Here is a 19,807-nt window from a genome sequence, read left to right on the forward strand (position 1 = left end):
TATTTCAGAGGAGGTTTGCCATGTTTATTCTGGAAAGTGCCATGAATTAATGAACTATCTCTTCAAGCCCCAGTGAAGCTGAGCTGCCAGCTCAACGGCTGCCAGAAGCAATAGAATATTATGGGACCCCATAAAATTATTTTTACTGAGGCTAGTGATAGCAAAAGCATCAGGCGGACCCAACTTCAATAGCTCCTGCAACATAAAGGAGTCGTTGTAAGAGCTTCAGCCATTACATTATATTTTTTTTCAGAGATTTTTTAACAAAACTATCAGTTAACTCAGAACACCTACTTTTAACCTCCCTGCAGCATGGATATTGTTTTACCTAAACAGACCCCTTTCACTGCATTCATGTTACCAAAAGTCAACCAAACCTTTACTAGGCTCTCCAACATTTTCAAGTGAAAAGCGTGCCAGCCTGTGACCTCTTTCATCTTTCCTGTTGAAATCCTCTTGGACACTAGCCTATGCCTATGTACCAGAGCTTCAACACACACATAAAAACAGAGCTGTTTTCAGAAAAGGTTCAACTATTGTTAATTCGATAGACATTAAAAATAGAACTGCATTCAAACATAATCTTAGCTCCCCAGACAATATTAGTAACCTGTGAGAAAACCGCCAAAAGCAGGGAGAGCTCAGGGCAGGAGATGCCCCCAAATCCCTCCCCTCCTGGACAGACTCAGGGTGGCCCAGCTGTGCTCATGGCCACACAAGCCCACCTCTGCCCCATGCCATGTACTCCACAGGATAGGGCCAAAAGTACATATCAGGTACAAATGGACAACTGGTGAATATTTGTGTTCAGAGAGCACCCACAAAAGCAGGAGGTGATACCAAAGCCAAGCTGCTCACAAGCATGGCTGAGGAGCCATGTCCCTGAGGGAGGGTGCCCACAGAACATCATGCAATGCTGGTGAGGAAGGTTCACCATCAGGGAGGACCACAGCGCATGTGAAGTGAGAAGCTGTGGTCTCCAGATGACTGATGCTGCAACCTGGGGGAGGATGGATTTTGCCAAATAAGAGTGTACTGTGCAAGCCACCTGGAGGCCTGCCAGGCCAGAGATGCAGTTTCGTGGTTATATCACAGGGCCACGAGCAAGAACCTCGTGGACCTCATCACAGCCTCCTGGTCTTGTCGTGCCCTCTGAGCCTCCGTTCAGCCATTCGGAAAATGAGTATAATGGCCATTTACATTAGTCAGAGCACACTGTATGACTTCGATGCTTGTGAAGTGTTTTCAGGCCCTGGATAAAAGATAGTCGTATCCTTGCATTGTATAACAGGCAAGGAGCCCTCCACATCCTGCAGAATGGAACATTTTTGGAGACGATGGCTGCTACAGTCATTAAAGTGTAAAAACCATCACATGCAAGAGACAAAACACAGACATCTTGAAGTGAAAATATCTCTTGCCCTGCATTCAGCAAACATTTTCTCTCCAGCTATCTTCCATAGCATACTAAGTAGGAACTTCCTTAAGTATGAGAACTTTCTTTTTGTATCCCTTCTTTCCTCCCTCCCTCCCTCCCCCTTCTTTTTTTTTTTTTTTTTTTCTTTTTTTTTGTGGGGGGAGAGGAATTTAACAGAAAAGAGATTGAAAGAGCAAGCCAAGAGATTCACAATCACTAAAGCTTGCAGAACATACAGTGAATTTTGGCAGGACACGCATGTTTATTCTTTTCATATGCTGTTTAAATTATTTTTATAAACAAGTCATTATCTTGCATAGCCACTGCTTGGTCCCTTTCATGTTGAAGACGTTTGATGTTACAATAATTAAGAAAAGGGTCTGCATGCCTGAAATGTGGTCTCAGGATGCTGGTTTGTGGGCAAGAGAGACTGCTGCTTTTCTAAAATGAAGGGTTTATTCTCTAGACTTCATCATTTCAATCACATACCTGGATTCTGTACTTTCAGATCAAATCTTTGTACAGATATCCAAATACTAATTACATAACTAGCTTAAATTTTAGAACCATGCTCCCACCATTTTGCACTAAAGATCATGCACAGCTGAGTCACACACTGCAATTAAAAAAACTTATTTTGTGACAGGAACTACTACTGAATCGATCCTGTCCATTCATTATAAAGTTGATGCTTAAAAATAAGCACACATCTTCTTTCACTCATGTATGTAACTGGGATTTGGGATCTTCTAGTTCTCCATGGCTGTTACTGAGATTTTAAAAGCCTGTCTTGGTGAATCACTGCTCAGCATTCCTCACTAACCCATAGGAGCATGCCTGAGACGTAGGCTTTGACTGCCAGTTCTTGGGTAAATGAGGGTGCCTTTACGCTACCCCTCTGCAGAACGGGGCCCCGCATCCCCTCCAGCCTGTGGCACCCAGAGGGTATTCCGCTGCTGGGACCCTAGGGGAGCCAAGCCTGACCCTGGCAAGGTGAGGAAGGTCAGGGGAAAGCTGATGGAAAAGCCTCTAGGGCTTGCATGCAAATGTATTGAGGAACTGGGCTTAATCTGCTTTGGATATAAGGGAAAAATGTTTCAGGATGAAGGGAGTGAGGTACTGGAACAGGCTGCCCAGAGAAGTTGTGGATGCCCCACCCCTGGAAGTATGTTCAAACCAGGGTTGGATGGGACTTTGGGCAACCTGATCTGGTGGAAGACATCCCTGCCTATGGCAGGGGCGTGGACTAGATAATATTTAAGGTCCCTTCCAATGCAAATTATTCTGAGAGTCTATCATAACTGTGCTTAAGCAGAAATAAAGCCCCATCCACTTCTTTATTCTCCAGTAAAGATCCTTATTCCACATACTTTTAATGAGGTTTGAAAAATATGGAAGTTAGACTACACGTTCATGTCTAAACAGCTTTTATTACACAGTTTACGAAGACGGAGGCAGACAAGTATTTTGCGTCTTGTAGATGCTTGTTATGGTTCAACATTTTTTCCAACTAATTTGGACAATTTTATTCTCTGTAAGAGGACTGGGATTGACTGTGTACAGTTTTACTCTCCCTGATTCATCTCTCAAGTGTTCTGGAAACTCCAGGGAGCAGCGGTCAGGAGACACAATGATGCAATACGGCTCCTCCGTTTCAGACAAAAACTACAGACCCTTTTCACCAACACCTCTTTGCTTATGGGCGTGAATATCACAGCCTGCCCACAGGCTTTAATCTGTTCTCATTTTTTACATGATCCTTGTTTCCTGGTGTGAAGCTAAATGACTACACTTCAATAGACATTATGTCACCCCTTAGCCCTTAAACAAACACAGTGTCTAATACCTTGACCATACGCACCACGCACACGTAATGCAGTAAATGACAAGATAAGAATGTTGCCTCTGCACTTGCATGAAATATCAGTTTTATGTTTTAAACACAGCATATTTTACAGCCTGCACCTGATAAAAAAAAAAAAAAGTGGCTCTCCATTCACCCCAGTAAGTTTTCAGTTTGATCAAATGCATCTTATTTGTGTGGGAGTTTCAAGCAGTTGATTCATATGTCTTCCTTACTGCAAATGACTGTTAAATTATATGGTGCAACACATCTTTGGAATACCATTTGAAATACATGTTCTCATTTACTATCAGGAAATTTGACTTCTTCAGAACAAGTGTTAACAGTGCCTTGATTAATTTGTAAAGCTATTCAAGCCCTGAAGTACATCTGCACACTGAGTGTATTTCAAATACTGTGCTTCTGTTTTCATTTTCAAAATGTTTTTATTTATACACTAATATTTGACCTATGAATATTCCAAGTTTACATGGAGCCAGCTGTTCTAAATGCTGGTTATACTGAGCATTCATGCAAAACATCAGGTGATATCATTGGATATTTTTAAGGGAAAAGTTCACAGGAAAGCAGCTATGTATTCTTGTGATTAACACCACATTGGATCAAAACAGTCATGTCTAGCTCTCTTAAAATACAGCTACTGTTTTACTTAGCAGAACACTTCAGCTCTGTCTACATTATACTTTTTTTGCCAAAAAATCCCACTGTTGCTACGACTGATTCAATTCTGTCATTGTGCTATGATGAACACTGCAATGTGAAAAAGAGGGCTGCAGGCAGTTCTGTCAAAATCTTTGTGCCCTTAAAAACAAAAAAATCATCTTATGCCATCACAAATAAATAAATAAATAAATAAATAAATAAATAAAATCCACACCCTAAAACGCACCCAATCCTATGTGGCTGTCTCCTGGCCTTGGAATTTAACTAATTGAAAGTTCAGGAAATACCAGGCCCAGTCCAAAGTGGGTTTTATAAATCAAACCACAGCATGACCCACCAAACACCCCTGCAGTCCCAGCAAGGCTCAGCTCCCTTAATTAATTTTTTTTTTTATTTTTGTTTTCCCTGCAAGGCCCCTGCAGCAGCTGCATCCCTGTGCCCTCCCCGAAAAGCCACCATCCTGGGAACCGGCCCCAGGTGCAAGGCACAGGGCCTCAGAGCTCCCTGGGAGGAGGCAGGAGGCACTGCTCCTCCTGCTCGTCCAGCCATGAAATGTCGAAAGAGACAAGTCACTGGCCGGTTTTCACATGTATCAAAGCTGGTGAATCCCAGCCTGGATCGCCCTCTCCACACATCAAACAGGAAACCTTGGGATGACCCAGTGCCAGCCTCCAAACCATTCACACAGAAGAGACTTTCTGGACCTTGACCTTGGTCTCTCACACACTGGTGTGATGCCTGCTAAATCAAATGAGACTCTCTCAACCACGAGTGATTTTTCCATCCATCCAATATCACAGAATCCCAGAAGGGTTCAGGTGGGAAGGGATCCCTGGAGGCCACCTGGTCCAACCCCCTGCTCAAGCAGGGCCACCCAGAGCAGGTTGCCCAGGTGGCTTTTGAAGATCCCTATACTGTCTGTTCTCTGTTTCACATCACTACATAAATGGCCAAACGGAAATGCTAATCTGTTGGTAGGTGGAGCGTACTTAAGAACACTGCTGTGCCACTGCTGGGAAACAGCAGAAACACACAATGGTACTGTTTATGTCTCAAGTAACTCGTACTTTCCTCTAACGCCGCACAAGTTAGCAATGATGCAAGATGACTTAAAAAGAATCATGCCTCCACAGCATGGAAAGTCTAAACACCACCTTCCTTCCTCCTAAATCACAAACACCACTTAAAAGTTTATATTTAAAACTACGAGAGAGAGCGTCACCACCACGATATGCTGGGCAGGGCTCAGCAAGGACATGCAGCTCCTTGGCAAAGGCGTGAGCCTGCAGCAAGAAGTCCCTGCAGGAGCTCGGCACAGGACATCCACGGTGGCTGCCCAGGTAATTTGCTGATGAAACATTCAGCTGAAGGGAAGCTCTGAAAAGAACACCTTTCTTAAAGAAGCAGTTTGATTTCAGCTTTGTTTGAGTGGCAAAAAGAATTAGGAAATGCTGCTTTCATATTTTCAAAACAAATAAACACACACACCTAGGTTTGTATTCCAAAATGTAACTTCTTATTTATGTACATGTACAAAATTTGGCTTGAATTGATCAAGACCACTTTGGCACATACTTACTTTTTCTAATTACTAATCGCTTTTTTATCTTTTTTCACTCACCCAAATTTAGGACAGTGTAAATTTTTAAGCTCTAAAAAGCTTTCAGAAGATAGAGAATAGTACTGGCTAATCCCACGTGATCTGGTTTGAATAGCTCAGTCCGGATGACACTGACACCTGGATACACTGCTTGGATACAAATGTGGCCCTCCACCAATTTCGACACTGCATATTTTGATCAGCAGCTTCTCCTGGAGCCACACATCTGTCCAAAGCCAGAAGGATTCCTGTAGTCACCCAAATTCATAGCCTGAAAGAGCTAAGGACTTCTAAAAACTCCTTCTAAAAAGGGAAAGAACAATCAAAGTATGACGGTGGACTGTTTGCCTTTTCTTTAATCCTGTCATCAGTCAGCTACGTGCCAGCAGGCAGCTAGCAAGCAGTGACTTCACTAAGATGACATACATGAGGACCTTGAGCTGCATCAGTTGAACAGCTAATATAAGGCTGCTCTCTGACACTTGGGATCCGTCTTGGCATCAAAACCCAGCACGCTAATCTTGGCAGATGTCAGTAAGCTTATTCCCATCGTCAGCTTCATGATTTCTAATACTGGCCTGCTCTGGACACACGTGGAGGAGGATGCTCGCATGCCGAGAGCGCGAGGCTTTACACAGCCAGCTGGCAGCACAGTCAGATACACAGCATCACACACTCCAGTTATTCCCTGTGAGTAGATGTCTTGACCTTTACAACATGTGGCCAAGAGTATAAACAGATGGGATGACAGTATGAATGGTAAGGTCCCATCACTATAATCACACCACGTCCCTGATACATCTTGGTTACCGAATTCCATATCCTCTGACACCAAGCACGATAACACATAGTAAGACAGGTAGGCTGATCAGAGGCTGCAGAAGAAAAAAATTCAACTGCTTTAGAAATGAACATGGAGTCCTGCTTCCTCCCCATGAAAAGACATGGTGCTTGTGCGTAAGTGCTTGCCATGGATTTATGCAAGATCGTTCCTAGAAGGAAATCTGGATAGTGCCTGCTGCCAAAAGAGATGAAGAGATGACTTAGAAGACACCACATCCATAAGTTGCTGCTTTGTAGGCAAGCCGAGAGAGAATTTGTACAGCAAGCTTTACATTGGCAGGGAAGACAGTAATTGCCTGGGTTTGGGGGATTCAAAGATTCAAGAAGCTTTTCAACATGGCCACAACTCAAATCATGCAGAAAAGCTTCAGGGATGATCTGGGTTTTCCTTGGGTTTGCCCTAAGTCTTTCCAAGAGACCTGTGGGTCTTTTGACATAAAGGTGTGAGCCTTTTCTCCCATAGATAAAGTGATACAGTGAATTCATGCTGTTAGGCAGCAACAGGAATGTGCAATACTGTGGATAATCAGCCATCACAACTCATAAGTGCGTTTTCTATGGTAGTTGTCCCTCAAATTTGGATTAGTTTGGACTTTTCTTGCATTGCTATCTGGCTGTCAATAGCCCTAGATTTGGGTCTTTTTTTGTTTGTTTGTTTGTTTTTCCCCTTCTTAGGGGAAGCATACATTTTCTTCTCAGTGTGGCTGCCTGGATAGGGAACCGCAAGTATAAGGGACCAGATAAGCTTCTCAGTTTTGATCCAGACTGTTCCTCCCATTACACAGGGAGTAATTCTGGCCACAGTTAAATTAGAAAAGCCTTCCAGAGTCTTGTTTCTGCTGCTACAAATTGCACATACTGCTCTCCAAAAGCATCAGCTAGTGAAACAGGGACTAGAGAACATCTCCCTTTCACTTCAGCAATGATGATTTAGAGGAAACCAAGGGGACATCTGATCAGTCACAGCCCCCAGCCCATGCCTGCAGTTTGGTTTGAATAGTGACTCCTCTCTCCTCATCTCCCTGGACTTAGAGAGCAGGGATTTGCTGTGAGGGGCTTGATACATCTCTCACTAGAGCAGCCTTGGAAGAAAAACAGAAGGACACTTGCCTGAGTCTAGCCCTCAGTCCAGCATAACTCCCTCAAAGACCAACGTCCATACCGACCCCAGGTCATACCAAGAGGATAAAGAAGAGTTAACCCTACTAGATGCCATGAGGAAGGTATATTAGTCAAATAGGAAATAGTAACACATTTTTCTTCCCCCCAAAAAAGCACTGTGTCAAGATGTGCCAGTGCTACATTTAGATCAGGGATGTTCCTGAAGAGGAACAGTTTCGTGAGGATATTCATTGATCCATAATGCCCCCTCCAGCACCTCATCCCCTGCTGTACATTCCCTTGGCACAAAATTTAGGTGCCCTGGTTGATCTGATAAACCTCAAATAGAGAGATCCAAAACACAGATGTTTCCATCTGAACTCGATATCCAGGCTTCCTATGAGGGAAATGGAAAGAAATGGGCACTTTTTGAGTGCCTCATCCCAGTGAAAATGCCTGAAATAAGATACTTTGGGGATCATCTTCCCATAATAGGAAGCAGGTTTACCTGGGGTAGCCAGTATTTTCTATCAAAATCTCTTTTGATATCTAGATTGACAAATGAAATTTATTCTCTAAATTATATGAAGTGGTTTGTATCTTCTGTGTGTTTTCACTTGCAACAGAAACAGACACTTATGATACTCCCTGATACTGCTTCCCAGGTGCCTAACAAAGCAAAGTGCTAAATATCTCCTAGGAATTTTGAATTTTCCAAGTTTCTTAAGTTAGCCCCTCAGGTAATTATTGCCCACATCTCACAAGTCCATACAACAGTGCAGACGTCACTAGGTATGCAGGACAAATCCCACACTCTACACTTTGAAGATTGATGTTTCTTGTCCTTTCAGTCAGAGAGCAGCTCCCTGTATTTGGGGAACCTCTAACTCCTTTGTGCACATCTCTTTTTCTTTTTTCTTAATAATAGTTTAAAAATAATAATAATTAAAAAAAAAAAAAAGCACGTTTAAAATCAGCAGAGACTACAAGCTACTGACTCTTTTCAGGTTAGAGTGCTGGAAAAATTAAATGCACTTTTTAAGAAGCCTTAACACCTTCAGACTTTCACAACAAAGCAGGACTTCTCCATGCAGCTAATCTAGGCAATGGCTTTGCAGCACAACAAAAAACACCATGTCAAATATTCACCTGGTTCTGTGCTGCAGCAGAAGCAGCACAAGCACCTGAAGGCAGGTCACAGCAGCTGCCCATTAAGCAGAAGGAGGCACGTGGCTGTCTTTCACACCTTTTTCACATGCACACAGTAGTTCCCCAAGATCTACGCGCTTCCTTCATCCACACGCGCCTTCGAGGCAATCTGCGTGAGGTATACTCAAATAATACCACACACCTCTGGTTCTGAGAAAGTGGCAAGGGCCACTGAGATCTCTTTGGTAGCTGTCACTTCAGTAATGGAAAGACAACTCTTTAAGGTTGAACACGGACGCAGCTCTTCAGAAGCTGATTTTAACCAAACGCAAGTTACTATAGGAGGCCTGACCCCATGCAGAAACTCCCAAACAAAATTCTTCTGGCAGGATTTGCTTATAAGGACACTTCAACTGTGAGCTTTCAGGATTGCTTGGCATACACCCCCTGGAGGGGGGCATACACCAAGCCGGTGTCCCTGAGGGGCAGGGCTCTTCCCTTTCTGCTCTGGTCCCACCATCCGTGTCTGCATTTTCTAGACTACATCGTAACAAACCACTCCGACAGATCACAGGCTGGCTTTCACCCATTGCACCTTCAGTTTCCATATCACAATATAACCTCTGGCTTCCTCTAGTCTTCTGCCATGAATTATTGTTTGTTGGAAACAATAATTCCATACACACATGAAGAAAAAATATCCCTGACAAGTCAGAGGAGCTACAGAGAACAACTGAAGAGTTCTTTGGTTTCAGTCAGTCGCTCTGCAAGCACTTTGGTAACAAACAACCATGTTCAATGACATTACAGTTTATGACTCGGAATTTGGAAGTTGATGAGAAATTTCTGCAGTTGATTCATACTTCCTGAAACTCCTAACCAGCGTTTCAATTGTGCGATTTTACTACGTTACATGAATAATTTTCCTTGTTGTTACATAAGTGTCTAGATAGAAATTATTAGAACTGATTTGAATCATATGAATTATTTTGAAAATTATTATTTTCAAAACAAACAAATTCTTTCAGGTCTGCTGTCTAATACTGCTCGCCAGATGCTTTATAAAGCTGGGTGCTAAACACCTAAAAACAACCCATGCTCAAATTTCTCCCTGAAATCAGCTCCTCTGAGAACTGCCCAGCACTTTGCCAAGCACCCCTCAAGTAAAATGTGCTGTGGGGATTGCTCACAGAAAGCTGCAGGGATGATGCCGTGCTTACTAAAATCACGTGCTTCATGCACAGGTCTCTAAAGTCCCCAAGACAAAGGAGAGAGACACCGGTAGCAGCTCTGTTTGCCCGAAGGACAGGCGGATTTGGAGAGGCTGGGAGGGGAGCAGTGCAGCAAAAAGGAGCACAGAGGTACCTGCTGTCTGGTTGCAAAATCCACACACTATTTCCACGTGCCTCAGGGGCTGAGCTAGCCACAGACTCTGCTGGCTTTGCTGCCAGCTGGTTTCAGGACTCTGCACTCAAAAGCAGCAGAGCAAACACTCGCAGTGTGAGGGGAGCACCTCTGACCTGCCCAGGGATTTCCATCAGGTACAAAAATCTCCCAGCCCCAGGGACTAGGGCTAAATCTGTTCTAAATACATGTACTATGGTACAGAGCTATTGAACGCATCTACCGGTGTTGATAACTCAGATGGATTTCCCACTCCTAGACGTACCCTTGCTCTAGATTAGGAAACATGAAATGCACACCAGTTTGTATCTGTCAAACACCACAAGCTGTTTGCAGGTGCCTGATGTGCAGCTCTGCAACCACTGGTGAAAAGATCCAGTTTTCAGCTGACTCGCTGCTGAGATGCTCGAGCTTCACAGGAATTCACTAAAAAAGGAACTGCAATTTGCCAACTGAAATATTTTCATTCTCCACATTAGGCTGAATCTAATTACACTGTTTCCTCATAATTGCAGGCTAGCATTCAGGGCTCCTTCAAGTAAAAAGCTTAATGGCTTTCCCACTGAAATTCCCACCTCGGAGCCCTTCACAGCAGCAACATGCTGACAGCATAATTTGTTTGAAGAGCAGGTTGACGTCTAGCAGAAATTATTTCAAGATTTCTATCACATTCCCAGGCTCGAGCACCAGAACAGCTGACACGGAGTCACGTATTCATCCCCACACTAGCTCGGACGGCTCAAAAGAGACGAAAGGGACAGCAGGGGCTAGGAGGAGAGGCACTCTGCCCCAGCTCCAGGAGCATCAGTGCAACCTGCGCTTCCACGGCTGTGCACAGAAACCCATGCGGAGTGGTTTTAGCGTCAAAGGGCTCTGAGTGCTACCATCACAGCAAAAATACAACTTTTAATGATTTATTATTATTATTTCTCTGTTTGGGCACCTCTGGCTGGTCAACGCCGGAGGGTACGGAGGGATGCTTCGCCCTCACCTGCAGCAAACCCCGCACAACCCCAGCACGCCCCACTCTGTTTCCAGCCTCCGGCCCCTCGCCGCGCATCCCCAGTGGGGACTTGCGCAGCCGCGTAAGCCCCCCTGCTCCGCACCCGCGCAGCCTCCACTCACCCAGGTTGACGAAGCTCATGACCATGTCAGCGTCGTTGAGGAAGGCGCTGTCCTGCGCGCTGGGCACGGGCACCGGCTGGCGACCACGCTGCTCCGCAGCCGCGGTGCCCTCCGCAGCCTCTGCCAGGGCGTGGTAGAGGCGCAGCATGAAGCGCGGAGCCGCCGGCAGTCTCCCCGGGGCCGGGACCGGAGGCTGCCGGGGCGGCGGGCGCGGGCGGTGCGGCAGCCCCAGGACGGAGAGGATCTCCCGCTGCATCTCCCGCTTCTCGTGCGACTTCAGCCGCCGGTAGAGGAAGCCCGAGGAGGCTGCGGGAGGAGGCTGCGGCTGCTCCCCGAGGCTGCCTCCCTCCGTGGGCTCCGCAGAGCGGCAGAAGCCCAGCAGCAGCAGCAGCATTGCCCAGCAGCAGCAGCAGAGCCAAGCCAGCCGCCGCGGCATGGCGCCGGGCCGGGCGGAGGCGGGCGAGCTCCCCGCTTCCCCCCTCTCCCCTGGGGCTCCCCGCAGCCCTCCAGCCTCTCCCTCCCCCCCCCCCCCCCCGGCCCCCCGCGACACCCTAACGCCGCGGGCCGGCGGGGGACGGCCGGGCCAGGGGGGCTCAGCGCTCGGCCCCCCCTCCGGTGCCCATCGCCGCTCAGGTGAGCCGGGGGGCTGCCCCCCGGCCCGGCTGCTGGGCGCACAGCTCAGCTCGCCATGCCCGTCGGGGAAGCAAGGCGATGATGCTGAGGGTGATGCTGAGGATGAAGAGCGGACTTTGCGCCCTCCCCGCGCTGCAGCCGAGGGGCTCCCGTCCCGCAAACTGCAGCCCCGCTCCGGCCAGCCCGCGGGGACCGGGGCTGCAGGCGGCCGAGGCAGATCAGCAGCGCCCCCGCCTCTCGCCGGGGCGGGCGGCCGCTCCTCCAGGGCGGGGAGCCGCAGAGGGCGCAGGTAGCGCGGCCCCGGGGCGGAGCGGGGCGGGGGGAAAGGGGAAGGGGCCGGGGAGGTGGGCGCCGGCCGCAGGTTGCGCCCCCGGAGCCTCCGAGCAGCGCTGCCCCCCGAAACCAACGGGGATTTTTCGCTCGGAGGAGAAAAGTAAATGGGGTGGCGGGGAAAAGCGACTCGTTCCTCCTGTCCTCAAGATTTAGGGAACGCGGGTTGTTTGTTACGGAGGTGGGTGGGCTGCTGCTCATCTGAAAACATCCTGCGGTGAACGGGTTACAGCATCAGGTCCCTTTTCCGAGGACACCCGGCAGAACTTAGCACAGGACACGCACTAAGCACAGGTGACCCCCTCCGGGTCACTGATCAATGCAGTACCGATCCACACGTGTGTTTTGGGACAAAGGTTCTCCTCCTGTGAAGGCACAAGCCGGTTCTGACAGAAAATATCTGGGATTGGAAGCTCTGCTTCCAGCTCCTTCGCAAAACTGGAAAAAAACAAACACTCTTTAGTGGCCGTCAGCTTGACTGAGAGTCGGCTCTTCCCTATGCTGGCCTCTGACTTCAAGGATCAGCTTCAACTCTGCTTGGGCTGGATGAGTAAATCCAGGCTAGCCCCACTGAAATCAGTGGAAATGCTCTGGGTTTGAACTGGGATAATTTCATAGGAGTTGGCCCTGAGAATAATATCTGGACCATTTGAAGTCACTGGCAAAATTTCCATTAACTTTATTAGAATCAGAATCTGGCAATAAGCTTGTATTCAGTTTCCCAGAGGCACAGCTGAGAATATTCAAGACAGAATATGTTATTTGCAGAAGCGGAGGTTACACCGAATGTTTGCTTATATGCAAGTTAGGTTACAGATGAGTGCTTTAACTCCACCAGTCAAGGAACCATAACATTGGTTATTTAAACCTTGTTTTGGAAGGAAAAAAGGCATTTTTTAAGGAGATCTGAGCACAGATAGGTGGAAGGGAAGAGTGTGGAAGTCATTTTTGCAGCTGGCCCATTTTTCAGTTTATGCAGATACTCTTCTATTTGAAAGCAAGTGTGCATGTGACAGCATGGACCCAACACTCTCCTTTTGCTATGCAGGACCCCATTACCTTCACGCCTCATCCCCTAGGGAGTAGGGATGGCTGTTCCAGGGAAACTTTTGTACTGTGCACTTTTTTATCCACTTTTCTAACTAAGCCTGGGGCTGATTTGATTAAAGGGGGAGAGGCAGTGAGCAGCAAGGTGTGGGGTGCTGCTAGGAAAACCCATGTTTCCCAAAAGCGAGCCCAGTGCACAAGCTCTCCTGCATCCCTCCCAAGGCCTTTTATATATCTGCCTTCAGGGGGGCATTTGGAGGCTGGGGAGGAAGCACAGGAGCTCTGGCCTCAGCGTGAGGGTGATTTCCCAGGCAGGTACTTATCCCCGGGGTGGTCAGGGAAGGGAGCAGCTGCCTCTGTGGCATTCACTTTCCAGTCAGTCACTTTCCAGTTTCCAGTTCGGATCTAGTTTACGCTGCTTTCTCCGGCAAGACTTTGTAGCTGCTGCTTCCTGTTTTGACAGCTACAGAGGGAAGTACCACATGATATGGTTAGCTCTGAAGAATGAGCCCTTTGGTCTGAAATGTCCCCAGCTCCTCTTGAAGCCAGGCAGAGGTGGTGCATGCTTAGCGACAGACAGCACTAAACTCCAGGGCAGCTGCCACGCATTTGTGCTTCCCTGATTGTGTGTAGCAAATGTGTATCACCTGTACGTTTTTATTCTGAAAGAAAAATATTTGGAACATTTCCCTTTGCATGTGGGTTTCTGCAGTAAATAGCAGCTGTGTAATAACAGTTGGCAACATTTGGGCATCTGAGCTTGATGTGGTCTAGGGACATAGGCACACAGTGAACCTTCAAGTACTTCCCTGTGAAGTTACCTTCTTGTTAAGTCTCTGTGTGTAGCTAGGAAGCTAATCGCCCTCCTTAGCAAGTCACTGCACTTTTTGAGAAGTTTCATTTAAGTCTTCATCTTTTTTCAGCAGTGCTCCCCAGAGATGTAGGCTACTTATCCCTGGAAATGCCTCTCATGTGTAGATGTGAATGTACTTTTGGGTTTCAGCTAATGTTATCAGACCTAGAAAGAATTAATCTTCCCACAGCTACAGATTTCAGGTATCCCTGCCATCTGAAAGTGCATGTTTCTGCAAAAGGATGTGAAGACTTCAGAAGAGAGATGAATACCTAATTCTCTGGAGGAAGGCAAAGGCTATGTATTATGTAGTTGCTGCAGGCTATGACACATTTTAAGAGTTAATTAAACATATACTGTAGTGCTACTGGCAGAATTTTTTGTTTGCCATGTAGCCTTCGTAGCATGCACGCTATTCAAAAACTGCTGTAACAGTTACTTTCACTCAAACTTTCCTTTCCCAGTCATATCTTCAAAAATGTTGTGGATTACAGACGTTTGGGTATCTTTCAGGTCATCGGATTTCCCTGCTCAGGAGGGACATCTGGTGGCCAAGAGGAGAAACTCGGGTCTGTTTCTGGAAGCTTTTCTCATTGGCAAGTTGGCAATAAAGACGTTTTTCATTTTCTCTGAAAAACAAACAAACAAACAAACAAACAAAAGATAGTAATTCATACAGGTCTCTTACCTCTCCCAGAAAAATCCTCATTTACTTTTCTGCCTGTAAGCCAGACGTCAGCCCGCATTCAAACACTCGCACCTGCTCAGTCCTTCGTCAGTCACACATTGTGAGCATGGCCACCACCAGACCTGTTCGCCCACAGGAATCCTGTTCCAAGATATGGCATGTGGCCAGCAAGGATTAGCTACAGCAGTTAATTTCTCCTGGTAGTGCCAGTGTTTAGGTTGCATGCAATTAAAACCCTGTTACCTATTTCTAGTTGAAAATGATTCATTCGGTTTTCAGTTGTCTTCGTAGCAAATCATTCATCAATCTTATTTAAGCAAATTAGACTTCTCCATTGTTTTCTACACAAGTTAGGAGGAGAAGTTCCAGGCCTGTGAAAAAGTGAAATGGAAGAGAGGTAACTTTAATAGGAAACTTTCAGGAAAAAAAAATTATACTGTAAAAAATGGAAAGAGTCCATGACTATGCAGTTATTGATTATTTTAGGACAGCAGTGCCTTACTAGAAATACACCATCTCATCTTTATTCATAAGGAGGTATATGCAAAACCTGTGTCAATACTCTGAGGTATGCAACTTCCCAGGTACAACCCTAGCAAACTGGTATACCCTGGATTTAATTTTTCTCGGGACTAATAATAACTACTGAACAGAGCATAGACCTTGCTATTCTAGTGATCAGGCGATTTCCCCCATTCCCTTCTCCACCTCCTGGAAACAAAAAAGGCATTGGATTTTTATAACCTTACATTCCTACCTTCCCTCAAGCTGAACCGTCGAATGCCAGAGACAGACTCGCCAAAGCACCTCCAACAAAGCCAGTCTTCTGCCCTGAGGGAGTCAGCAAGGACGCTGCAGTCAGGGAGTTTCTGTATTCATGCTTGTATGGCCAAGCAGAGGCAGATTTATTTATTTTTTCATTTTTTTAAAGCAATGTGGAAGAGTAATGTGGTAATAAAGAATTACGTTTGCATTCTTAAAAAAAAAAAAAAAGTTGTACAATAAAGACATAGCTGGAATGGACTATTTGCACTTGGAGAGGCTGAAAATGCAAACATGCCTACTAATTTTAGCATATTAATTTCCAAGGCCTACTTGTGAAAAGGGAAAGAGCGGTTTAGTGTAATCTTAGTTCAAAGATGGAAGCAGGCTAAAAACAGCATTTGCTATGAAAGCTCAAATTTTTCCTTTCATTTGATGAACTTACTTTCTCCACTGCAATTATGGACATTTGAAAAATAGCAACAACATCTTATTTGCACATACCAAACCACTGCTTTCTTTACCTAGAAATCTCAGCTAAAAATATGTAACGATGATTTCCCAGATCAGAATATTATAAAAATGGTTATAAATATTAATTCAATAACACAGCTGGACCACTGTCCTTGAAAAAGCAAACAGTTAAAAGTGAAGTAAGTCACAGCACACATTTCACAAACAATTCCAACTCTGTTCCAAGCCTGTCCACCATCTATGCCCTATCAAAGATATACTTATGAGCTAACAATTATAGCTTAAAGTTTATTTGAAGTCAACAGTATCAAATATTAAGGGAAACTGACCTACGATGGCAGCAATTAAATATTAATATATCATATCATAAATATATTTTCTCTGAGCCTGTTCATGGTATTTGTTTTTCATTTTATTTTTACTAGTAATGTGCTTTCTGTTTAAAACCAAGAAAAGTAAATCATTGACCATACAAGGGAAAGAGAAAAATCTGCTCTCTACAGCCTGTGAATTAGACTTCATAAACTAGAAGTTACATTTTCTATGTAGAATTGAGATTAATGTAAGTGAAAGTTCAGAAAATATAGAAATATATTTCAACAAGAGGTAAGAGTCTACCTTTAGCCTACATAAAACAAAGGCCAGATTTTAATAACACTAGGCCCCCATTATTTTAGTTGTCATAAGAAACAACAGTAGTAAAGATGTACCTTGTAATCCATCCAAGATGGATTGCAGGTGTGCCTGTGTTGCAAACAGACCTTCTTCCTCTGTGCAGATAAACCCATGAACGTTGCGTAATTGTTCCACTAGTACAAAAAAAAAAAAAAAACAAAACTGTGCTAGGTCCAGCCTGTACAGACGGCTTCAGAGGGGGCATGGGTACTGGATGAAAGTCGTGGTGGTTTTGTCCTCCAGTGGAGTCTCAGAGAAAGAACTGAATTTCTTCTGAACGATGCCAGCTAAAGAGGTACCTCGCTGAGAGCACTTGAATGCAGCAAAAAGATGACAAGAGAAGTTCTCATGCAATCCCCTGTGGGTGGTGGATGGCAAGCTATCAGCCCATGTCCCTCCTCTTATGCTATCTGATGTAGTGGGCCAAAAAAAGTAAACGCTGATTCAGGGTAGTTCATAATGTGATGATGAATGAGAAGACTGTGATTTTAGCAGGTAGATCATGACCTTTAGCTCACATGACATATAATGAATGGAGGCAAAAATGTCTAGACGATAGGTTAAGGTTGGGAGAGGATAAAGAGGTAAAGGGGGGGGGTCAACATGTTGATTTTCACCAAGACTTTGTTTTCAAATATTTGTCCTACATTTGTGTTCTAATGTTTTATATTGGTAAACATGTATCAGTAACTCTAACTCTGGCTTACATTTTTGTTTAGCAATTAATTTGTGTTTGTTCTTTTTTAACAGAGCTGTATGGAAGAAAGTTTCTCAGTTAGATCAGTCCAACTTTAAGCCTTGGCAAATGCAGCAGGGGATGATACAACTGAAAAACCCTCTCTCAGACATGCAAAGCTCTTACAGAGCTTGTATTAGCTGCCATTTCTGCCCTTGTGCCGGTGGATATGTCAAATGGTGAATTCCTTGAGCTCATAAAAGCTATTGTAATTGAGTAAAGAAGCAAGCAAGCTGGGAAAACATGGGAGGTTTCAAATGCCACTTATAACCTCAGAATGTGCTGTGGGTTATCGCATGAAGATTAAATTTAGATTAAGATTAAACACAGGTTCAGGAAGATTTTAATCCAAACAGTCTATCCATTATAAAGCCAAATGCCCAACAAAGTTGGGTTTCCAGTTTAATTCATATTTTCTTAAAAGGGCAAAGACACCAGAGACAGTGTAAGGTATCTGCATTGGCCAGTTACTAGAATTAGTGAATAATTTCTGTCTCGATATGATAAGGATGGTGTTCAGGTGTTTTCCCCCAGATTGTACACATTGTTACACAGATAAAGGAAGATACGTAGTTTTGAGATAAAAGGAACTGGTCATCACCTTTTGGTTTGTAACAGGGAAAAAAAATAATAATTATTTTAATTATAATAAATAAGGACAGCTGTTAAAATTGCTAACAAATATTGCAGAATAGGACTAAAAATATGCTGATAAGGACAAAAACAGAAAAAAAAAAGTTCTGAAATCTTACTTAAAATAATTCTGACAAGCTCTGCTCTGACCAGTGTGCAAAATATGTCTTTTCAACAACGCTTTTCAATAAAATTGGTATAGGCCCAAGCAGCATGAGGCCACAGCAGGGACTGACAGATTTCAGTTTGAAAATACATACGCTGCTCCCAGCAGCATCCCATAGCAGAAGCAGCTGTACTTGATCTGCCCCCATCTCTTCTATTTGCACATAGGGACAAGCCTTCACAGGTGATTACCCCTAAATACCCTCCAAAAATAAATCCCTGAGACTGTTCCTTGGCATGTTAAGTTCAGCAGCTGTTTCACACCAGAAATCCAAGCGGCCTTGCACCCATCCCACCCAGACCCTGGTGAACATCCTCTGTGCGCCCATGGCCCATCTCCAGTGCACTGGGGACGGTCTCCAGGGGGACAGGAGGTGACATTTTGGATCAGAGCAGCGGGTGGACTGCACGGGTGCAGCTTGGTGCCTTCTTGCTGCCATCTCCAATACTTCCCTTTGGCCACTGATGAGTGCACCCCCTTCTTGCCACAGAGCTACCATCAAGTCTTTTTTTTTTCCTTGTGGCTTACTCTTGGGGATAAAACACATTTCCTATAGCTTTTTGCTGCTACAGAAGTCGGTAAACACAATGTGGTTTCATTCACATTGACTTTAAAAGACACCTCATCCAGTGCCAACCCAAACGTGTATTTTAGGAAAGTGCAGGGTCTCAGAAGGCGTGCTACACAGGACAGCAAGTCTGCAAAGGCATTTGCAGGCATTAAGAGCTGTAGCAGCTTGAGGAACTTTAAAAAAAACTATTGTCTTATAGCTGAGCCTTTTCTTTCATACAAACAACTCAAATTTAAACACTCCCTCATCCCCCATGGAGGATATATTTCAACACCTGTATTTACTGTCATGTCTGATGGATTTATGGATTAGTTCCTTAAGGGAACTGAGTTTTCAGCTAGGAGGAAGGGAGACAGGAGTGGTTCCCAAACGCCATTTAACGTTTAGACATGAAAGGTACACACTGCAGTAATAATTTGGTGAACAAGTCAGGAGAAGTGCTGAGGTAAGCAGCGATAAATATATCAGTTTAAGCTGAAGAGAAGCAGCTGCTACTGTACACTAGACCAGTTTCTGTGCCAGTTCAGAATGAGGTAACTCAGAAGAAAGAGTCTTCTTTTTGCTTTCTACAGGAAATGCTTAGAGACTGCTAGAAAAGATTTTTTAAATTTGCCTGCCGGAGGTAGATCCTATAGTGATCACAAAGAGATAGAAATGTGGTTTCTTTAAGGGCTATTAGAAGAAAGCCTTGTAAACATCTATTTGTGTGTTCTTAGCCTTCTCTAAATTAACAAAATCTACTCCTTAGTGAAGCAAAACTGATAACCAGCTCTTAATGGCATTGCTTATGAGAGCCTTCAAGTTTCCGAAGCAACAGCACGCCTGCCCTGCCAGCTTTGCCTTTGTTAAAGTGCTGGCCCACAGCAGAGCTCAAATGTTGTGCCTAGGCCAGCTCACGCACCAACTCCAAAACCTCGATCCCCACTGCAAGACAAAGCCCAGAGCTCACCGCCCCTGTGATGTGGGCCACGAGGTTACAGCTCCCAGTGCCCAAACCAGGAAAGCCGGTTGCGATGGGGTGATGCCATGCCATTGGGCTGTTGCATAGCATGACCACTCCCTCAAGCTAGGAC

General features: G+C 45.0%; 1 protein-coding gene across 5 annotated transcripts in view; it reads right to left on the reverse strand.

Annotated features, from left to right (window-relative positions):
* Nucleotides 1-12,320, reverse strand: part of BMP6 (bone morphogenetic protein 6) — a 123,108-nt gene extending 110,788 nt beyond the window's left edge. For 3 of the 5 annotated variants that reach the window (XR_013947577.1, XM_080582739.1, XM_080582740.1), the window contains exon 1: nt 11,167-12,272. Coding sequence is in view for 3 of the 5 variants with exons in the window: in XM_080582739.1 (XP_080438865.1) it covers nt 11,167-11,602 (436 nt within the window). In the remaining 2 variants the exon portion in view is untranslated. Of the gene's footprint in view, nt 1-11,166 lie in introns of all 5 variants that reach the window. The other 2 variants (XR_013947576.1, XM_080582738.1) reach the window with 2 other exon arrangements.
* Nucleotides 12,321-19,807: the final 7,487 nt, after the last annotated feature.

Source organism: Anser brachyrhynchus, assembly GCF_964034855.1.
Source record: "Anser brachyrhynchus genome assembly, chromosome: 2".
NCBI classification, from domain to species: domain Eukaryota; kingdom Metazoa; phylum Chordata; class Aves; order Anseriformes; family Anatidae; genus Anser; species Anser brachyrhynchus.